Below are 8706 nucleotides of genomic sequence, written 5' to 3'. Positions count from 1 at the left end.
GATAATAGAGAAGAATCGGATAGCCCTGACCAATGGTCAGCGCGCGTGCCTATTCTTGAAGGGTTTAATGGGCTACCATTGGGCAGTCAAACAGGTTTCCTATGGTCCTTGTCTTGAAGGGTGATCAGTGGTCATCTTAAACGGTCATCCTTTAGACGCGTGGACAGGACTAACAAGGGCTAATTGAGATGGTCAGTGGTCACGCTGGCCGTGCGCCATTTTCCATCAGTCCCATCTATTTTTCTACCTCCGGTAATTTATAACGGTTATTTCTAGGCAATCCTTTGAGGAATACAAAAAAAAAACTTGAGAAACATTTCTCATACGAATATAATCCTTGGCCTTCGGGTCAGGCAAACACACGAAAAGCAGAAAGCTGCAATTAAACTCGCTTTTGCGCATCCTTTCGGAAGCATCCCAGGAAAGGTAACAAAAGGGTTGAAGGGTCGCTCGAAGGACCTCCTCGCCCAAAACCGGACCGGACTCGTGGCCACGAATCAAAAATGAAAATCACAAGCAAACCGGTTTGGACATCGGCATTAATTTTCAGAAAGGCCGCGAAGAAAATTTCAGCAGCACATCAGAAAAAAAGGATGAAAGGAACCCTTGCAGGATATATGTACACACCATATGGCGGGGTCCATAGCGGGATCTGGTCAACATTGAAGCATAGAGACTGCGGCGCAGCATCGCTTTTCGTTCAGCTCTGGCTCTGCCTCTAGCTTCTGCTCGTGTATTGGGTGTCTCCTAACGGCTGCAGATGGTCCTGGTTCTGCTGTCTTTGGGGTGGCAGTCAGGCATGAGAGTTGGACAGACAGGACAATGGCGAACGGGGCTCAAAGGGTAGCCTTGCGGTCATGCATTCAAATTATCTTTCTATTTTGTTCTCAGCATGTTTAACAATGACCCCGTCCCGCCTGGGAAGCTCTTGCTCTTTGGCGAGAGGTCGGCCATTTTGTTGAACCCAAAAATGTTCTCGAATTAACGGACATTTCTCAAGATTACCCGCAAAACCATCAATGGGAAGGATAGAGCCCCAAAACAAGATATATCAGCCGATGAGCCGACGATAGAAATGAACGTAGGACAGTCCCCCCCGAGAAACGCGTGCCACACTGACCTCCCGAGTGACCATTTCAAACCCTTTTTCTCAATCCTTAACCCTCGGAAACTGGTTCTTGACCAGCGCTAAGCCATCAAGCACCTCGGACGCGTGTCCTTCGCGGGGTTGGTCAGCCAAAGATGGACAAACTGCCCCTAAGAAGGAACCCAAACATATGGAACCGACACTTCACACATTTGCATTGTCATCTGCAATGACTCTGTCCTCATCCACTGTCCATCCATATCCATTGCATCCCTAAGTGGTCGACTGGTCCCTTCAAAGTGTCGACAAATCGTTCGCAAATAAAGATCCTATTAGCCTTCCCTGTGGTCATTGATAGCCCTAGCCCGAGCCGAGCTGGCAAGATTTATGCAAAAAGGCAGCGGCCCAAGGGTCAGCAGTGTTGAACAAACAGAGTGCCAATGAATATATTGAAATATCATCGATCGATGGAACAAAGACACAAAACTACTCGCATCCCATTGAGGGATAGAAATTGAGATTTTGTTGAGGCAATAAATCTGTGGCTATACGCATCCCAAAACAAAGAGTCACAAAAAGGAGGAAAACAGAGAAAATATTCAAGAAAAGGAAAATAGATACGTAAATAGGGTGTGTGTATGCCCATAGTATGCCCACTGAGTGGAGCGCCCCTTCGGATTGAATATTCAAACGATTTTTGTTTACTTTTTAGCATAAATCGTGGAAATTGTGAGACACAGAGACACAGAGACACAGAGGATAGGAGGATGGGATCGAAGTGCCACAGGCAATTGACGTAATTAGGGAGAAAGATGGGAGATAGGATCTCCACTCCAGAATTGTTCCCTGGGATTTTCTCACGTTGATGACACCAGCGATAAGTCTGAGTCTTCTTCCTCCAGGAGTATGTTCCACCAATGGCAAAATAGTAGAGGACAAACTCGCCAGCAATTAAAACTCCATAAGGTTGCTGGCTGTGACGAGCCTTCTACTTGGCTAATTGATTTCCCAGTGTAATGCTAATTCAAAAGTTTAGCCCGAAATAATAATTGTCGCTTCGTGTGCTCTGAATGACTGAAATGACTCTATAGGACTAGCTGCAATCAACTGGGCCAGCAGCAGCAACAACAACAGCAACAACACTGAAAAAAGTTTTCCATTTGTAACTGAATATGAATTTCCCATATGTAAATGTAAAAGCATAAAAGCAGGAACACTCTTACAATGAGTGTAACTATGAATGAACATGGGGAAATAATACAAGCAACGAACCGAGCTCTGGATCGCCTTTATACTATTTCTGTGTATGGTCTTTTGTCTGCATTTTCATGCAGATTTCGATTCCAGTTGCCATTTTAGCGTGGAACCTTTTTATGTAATCAATAGCACAGAACATGCTCGTAGTTCTCTCGTGGTATCTCTCCCTCTCACTCTCTGTCCCTCTCTGGGTTATCCATGTCACTCAATTATGGCAACAATTGGTAAATCCACTTCAATCCCAATTCGCCAACCAAGTGACACAACCAGCTCCTTGCTTCGATCCATCCTTCCATGTTTCGGCGGTGCCTTGCTTGGCTCCGACCAAATGCAAATGCAAATTCAAATTCAAAATCAATCGATGGCCTCAGCCTCAGCCTCAGCCAGCGTATCGTCCCTCAACTTCCGCCCTTCGCCAATCGATTTGTTCAATGTTCGAGGGATTTCCTCGCCGATTTGCATAAGTTTCCACACGGCGCGCGTGCGCAGTCGATCTGCGTGCCTGGAAGTGTAATGTAACCCTCCTCCCCGACTGAGTTGCAGGTCCATTTGCATAACACTGGCTGGCAAGGGTGCCTGAGGCTGAGGTTTATGCAGAGCCCGATCCGAGGGCATCACCCGCTCTGGCCCTGGGCGACTATGCCAAAATTATGCAAATGCCTCTGCGTGCCAATATTTTACAGCAATAATTTATGGAAATTACTTTCTGCGATGGATTCGGAGCGCCTGCGCAGCGGATGTAACATGTCGCCTCCTTCAAATGGAAAGCGGTTCCTCGAAGGGTTTGCTCTTGTTCGGAAATTTCTGCAATCGTTTTTTTTATATGCAAATTTTTTTGCAACCGTTCTCAGAACATTTTCGTATTTTTTTGCCCGATTGTAATGCAGATTTTTTGCTTGATTGTAATTTTAATTTTGAAAACCTTTTCAATGGCGCCAAAATGTGTGTTTTATTTTTTGCATTTGAATGGTTTTCATTCGATTTTGTCTCTGGCGGAGTGCAGCTGCTACAGTTCTGAGACGCGCCAATCCTTTGGGTTTATTTTGTTCTCGGTTTTGCCAAAATTTGCCCGAACAATTTGAATAGAGCAGCGATCCTCCATGATCCTGAATGGACAATGCGGATGCGGAATCTACAATTTGTGAGACTTTAGATTCGATTATGCTTATGGAAATCAGCTAAATATGTTCCAGATTGGATTTTGCTAGTGTGGGAAATTGGAACGCGAACGATAATTTAATCAAAAATTGATTTTTCAGTTGCAGTTCGCTTTTCTAGGTATGCAAAAAAATATATATATTAGGAATACATAGTGGGGATGGGGATTGGTACAACTTGATTGATTTGATTCATTAAATTGATTCACAGCATGGGCGGGGTGAGAAATCATTTTATAATGTTTATTTATTTAAAGCTATAATGATTATAACTATCGCAGAATCATTGCATTTAAGCTTACAGATGGATATTAATCATACGGACCCTTTAGACACCCAATCCCGACCAACTTAAAAGAGAGTTTATGGCTAAATAAATCATCAGTAGCATACTAAATATATGCATAACATTTTTTAGTTATATTTAAAATGAATTGCTCATTATTTTCTTTAATATATTTATATTAGTATAGTACATACATATTTATTTTATTATATTTCCAATGTTACATTTAATATTAAATTCCCTCAGTCATCTATGTACCTATTGTTGTACTCCTCTGTCGTTGCCCATCTCCCTCACACATTGTGTTGAGATATATAGATTCCTTTACATTCTCTCCTCTCTCAACGCCAATGACATTTTTTACCTAAAAAACTCTCTTTTCCAGATAAATTTACATGAATGCTGGCATTTTATTGGTCGGGAAAAAACTAACGAAAAAACGGACCAAACCGAAAACAAGAAACACAAGCCAGCGCCGAGTATTGCATTTTCCGAGAGTATTTTCCGGCTAAGGGTCGCTAAAAAACTAGGGGTTGAACGCCCAGCACAGCCACCACCACGGGGTTGGTTGGCCTTTCGCCCGTTTTTTAAGAGAGACGAGAGCGAGCGAGATCGTTTTTTAAGAGACGAAGTGGCAATAGAGGAGAGGGTTGTAGCTGGAACTTTGAGTTTGCGCAACTTCTGCTATATTAGCTGGCGGCAACGGAAGAGTTGAGACACTCGAAGCCGAACGTCGATCGCAAGACGTGCAAGACAAGCCGATCGAGAACGAGATATTCCGTGTTCGCTGTGTTCAACCAACTGTGCTGTGACAAACCAAACCACAAAATCTTCGAGACCAAAGAAAAATCTTAAGAATTTTTTAAAACGAAAGGAGAGAGATCCTTGTTCAGTGCTGTGTTTTACAAGAAAAATACAAAATATAAAAGTGCTTTGCCAAAATGTCCAATCAAATGGAGTTTATAATGCAGCTTTATATGATGAACTTGCTGCAGCAGCAGCAACAGCAGCAGCAGCAGTTGCAGCTGCAGCAGCCCCAACAGCAGCAACTAGCTGGATACACTTACACACAGAACGAGGACATCTCTAGCAGCACATGCCTGCAACAGCAGCAGCAACATGAACAGCAGCAGCAATATGAACAGCAACAGCAACATGAACCTCTCAAGACAAGAACGCACAAACGCATTAGCTCGCAAAACACGACCTGTAGTACTCGTAGTAGCCGTAGTTGTAGTCCCAATAGTAATTTGATTGCTCTTCAACAACAACAACCATTTGTCCATGCTTCAGCATCCACGACCCCCGCACCTAACAACTTTGTTGGCCAGATGTTGCTCAACACATTGCCCCCCCTGACGCAGTTCATGCTGCAGCAGCAACAACACCAGCAGCAGCAGCAGCAACAGCAGCAACAGCAACACTTGTTGGCAACATCGAACCTCCTACTAACACCCACCCACACGCCCAGCTCCATGAAGCAGGAGCAGCTGCAACAACACATGATGCTGGGCCAGCTTTCTGGCGCAGTAAATGTCGAACAGCTTACCACAAATAATTTTTTGCAATCCTCCACAGTGACATCAACGCCAATCGAGAGCGCAGCGCAACATGCTGCCGACGCAGTCACCTCTCCACCAGCAGCAACATCTGCAGTGGCTCAGGGAGCGCATGTTGCCAGCAACCTTTCGGCCGTCACAGTCAAATATAAGCAGGATTTCGATGATGAAGATGATGATGATGATGATGATGACAAGCCTCTGTCCAGCCTGAACAGCTGCAGCTCCTCGGGGCTGGTCAGCACTAATGCCAGCTCCGAGAAGATGCTGATGATGTCGGGCGTGCAGCCGTTGGAGTCGACCACAGACAGCGTCGACTCCCCCAGCATGGTGAGTAGTCCGATAGTCTGTAGGGAACCTTAACCATGGGAATATAATTTATTAATAGAGTAAATCAGAATTTTCCATGCCTCTCTTTTCGAGCTTTAACTGGGAATAGGGAAATTATGGGGAATATCCCACGCTTTTGTAATTTGAGTGATCCAACAAACGATTCGTGATTCAAGAACTCTTTCGCGGCTTGTTCGAGACCGAAAGATCTCAAACAGAAAGATCTCGGATTCCAACGAAAACAAACAGCTGTGTCGGCAACGCGTGGGTTTGACTCCCCGACGGGCCATCTGTGGGCACCAGGCAGTCTGTCGGAGATGTGACCCAACCTTCTGTATATTTTATGTAACATTTTTCTCCTCTCTCCCTCACGTTTTGCAGTATACGCCCGTCAAGCAGCCGGCGGACTCATCGTACAACATCACGCCCCTCGACAGTGAGCTCACACCGAACACCCCCATAGCCCAGACCCAGACCAGCTCCCTCCTGACCCCGCCATCCAGCGAGCAGAGCAAGAGCATTGTCAGCCTCTCCACGGCGAGCAGCCTCGACGTGTTCCTGCAGAGCGAGGATAGCCTGAAGAACCTGAGAAAGGTGTCCTCGTATCTGGAGTGCGAGAATAGCCTGTGCCGACAGGAGAATTTGCGGGAGCACTTCCACTGCCACGACGAGCCCTGCCAGGGCAAGATCTTGAGCAAAAAGGATGATATCATCCGCCACCTTAAGTGGCACAAAAAGCGCAAGGAGAGCCTCAAGCTGGGCTTTGCCCGCTTCTCCTCGGCGGACGACTGTGCCCCGGCCTACGGCGAGGGCTGTGCCTACAACTGGAAACAGACCCATTACCACTGCATCTACGAGCACTGCCCCAAGGTCTATGTGAGCACCAGCGACGTCCAGATGCACGCCAACTTTCACCGCAAGGACTCGGAGATAGTCAACGAGGGTTTCCGACGCTTTCGGGCACACGAAAACTGTCGCATCGAGGATTGCCCCTTCTTCGGCAGAAAGATTTCCCACTATCATTGCTGCCGCGAGGGCTGCAACCACACGTTCAAGAACAAGGCTGATATGGGTGAGTACAGAGCAGAGCGTGGTGCATGCTGAACAGAAATTTACTTAGTTGTATCTGTCCGCTCTTTTCAGACAAACACAAGACCTATCACCTAAAGGACCATCAGCTGAAGATGGATGGCTTCAAGAAGATTCTGAAGACGGAGGCCTGCCCCTTCGAGGCCTGCAAGTTCTCCACCGTTTGCAACCACATCCACTGTGTGCGCGAGGGCTGCGACTACATCTTGCACTCCAGCAGCCAGATGATCAGCCACAAGCGTAAGCACGATCGGCAGGACGGGGAGCAGGCTTACCAGCAGTTCAAGATCAAGAACGAAGTGGAGGAGTCCTCCCTGGATGCCGCGCCCCAGCAGCCGCAGCCAACCGTTTGTGCCACTCAGCTCCCGATCAGTTCCTCCAGCAGCATCAACACCTCCACACCACTCTCCTCTCTCTCCGCTGAGCACTTCCTGTCCCGAAAGCGTGGCAGGCCACCCAAGAAAATTGTGAGTATAGAAGTCTATTACCGATATCCCGGAACTTACTTATCGTTTATGTATCCATCCATTCATAGCAACTGCCCGCCGATGCTAAGCAGCCTGAGGATAAACGTCTGAAGGTCGAGGATGATGCCAGCCAGCCGGCCATGCTCCAGCCCCAACCCCTGCCACAATTCTTGCCCCAATCCTCACTCAACCCACTCGCCAACGGTCTGTTTCCCAGCCTCCTGCCAAACTTCGGTGTTGGTGCCACCGCTGCCGCTGCACCTGGGACAGATGCCACAGCGCCAAACTTCCAGCTGACGCATTTAATGGCCCTCTTCCAGCTGCAGAATCCTCTATTCTACCATAACCTCTATCCCGGCATGCCTCAGAACAGCTCGATGCTGGGAAACCTGGCCGCCTTCAGTGCTGCCTCGGCTGCAGCGGCGGCGGCAGCAGCAGCCACCGGGGGGCAGCAGCCCAAGGCGGAATTTAGCGTTAAGCCAGAGTTCAAGGAGTAGGCCCGTCGTCCTGCCCAGCATTTCTTGGGTTAGGCTTTTGTATATATGTATAGGATAGTAGGACAGACTGACGATGACGATTCGATGGACAGCAGCCAGGCGCGCGCTTTAAGCAGGTCCCTCTATATTGTCCTTTTTCTCTCACAACTTTCCGGGATGGGATCGGTTAGCGCTGAGGCAGGACCAGAACGGACGTGACGTTCCTTTACTTCCCAAAAGCGAACTCAGCCGCATTCTGAGATACTCGCAATGCCCATCAGAGTGCTGCTGAATTTGCTTTTGCTTAAGAGATTTCTGTTGATATTTTCTTCCCTTAGTCTAGTTTCTTCGAGTGCCACATTAATTTTGAAAATTTTCAGCCATCCTTAATAAAAAAAAAAGAAATTCTTGAATTTTAGTTCAACTAAAAACTGTGATTTTTCATTAGATCTGCCCAATATGCTTGCTAGTTTAGTTAGAATGCTGAAATGGCCTGACTTAGGGGATTTATTTGTCAATACCTGTATGTGATATGCCAATAAGAAAATGCAAATTGTTCAGACTTTAGCCATTAAGATATTATTAAAATAAATATGTATGTAAAATAACTAGCAAATTCTTCTGATGTCCATTCCTAGTTTAATGGTTTATAATGCCGAATAAATCATCAAGCCATACGGCTTGGGGTACTTCAAATAATTAATCATAATGTTTGTGTTAAACCAAAGACTATAAAAAACCAACATAAATATACAAAGAAAATATAAAATACTATTTATATTTCAAGTACTTTATTTCATAGTTTTATTTAATTAATTATTTGGAATGTCTGTTGAGCGCCTTGACCACGACTGAGAATTTTTTTAGTGGGAAAAACCCCGTCACAGAACAGCTCTTTGGTAATTGTTTAATATTTTTAAAAGCGGATGGTGAAGACCAAATGTTCTTATTTTTTAGTTAATGCCATTAACTCTGTGTAAAATAAGTAAAACAAAAAC

The 8706-nt window shown here is 45.9% G+C and overlaps 1 protein-coding gene across 2 annotated transcripts; it reads left to right on the top strand.

Annotated features, from left to right (window-relative positions):
• The first annotated feature begins 4491 nt into the window (after positions 1 to 4491).
• Positions 4492 to 8429, top strand: LOC117585864 (transcription factor castor). 2 transcript variants are annotated; one of them, XM_034275624.1, is made up of 5 exons: positions 4492 to 5032; positions 5366 to 5676; positions 6058 to 6748; positions 6820 to 7232; positions 7301 to 8429. In XM_034275624.1, exons 1-5 carry the CDS (start codon positions 4729 to 4731, stop codon positions 7727 to 7729), a joined length of 2148 nt encoding a protein of 715 aa, XP_034131515.1. In that variant the 5' UTR covers positions 4492 to 4728; the 3' UTR covers positions 7730 to 8429. The 2 variants fall into 2 exon arrangements, with proteins under 2 accessions (XP_034131515.1, XP_034131514.1); XM_034275623.1 differs by having other exon boundaries at positions 4492 to 5676; positions 7301 to 8428.
• The last annotated feature ends 277 nt before the right edge of the window (positions 8430 to 8706 follow it).

Source organism: Drosophila guanche, unplaced genomic scaffold, assembly GCF_900245975.1.
Source record: "Drosophila guanche unplaced genomic scaffold, DGUA_6, whole genome shotgun sequence".
Classification (NCBI taxonomy): domain Eukaryota; kingdom Metazoa; phylum Arthropoda; class Insecta; order Diptera; family Drosophilidae; genus Drosophila; species Drosophila guanche.
Note: the sequence above shows the minus strand (reverse complement) of the source record. Positions and strands in the feature narration are given on the sequence as shown.

Excerpts from the sequence above, each read along its gene's own strand:
- LOC117585864 (XM_034275623.1), top strand. The coding sequence starts at position 4,729 with ATGTCCAATCAAATGGAGTTTATAATGCAGCTTTATATGATGAACTTG. Across the intron at positions 6,749-6,819 it reads CAAGAACAAGGCTGATATGG|ACAAACACAAGACCTATCAC; the intron begins GTGAGTACAGAG and ends CGCTCTTTTCAG. Across the intron at positions 7,233-7,300 it reads GCAGGCCACCCAAGAAAATT|CAACTGCCCGCCGATGCTAA; the intron begins GTGAGTATAGAA and ends ATCCATTCATAG.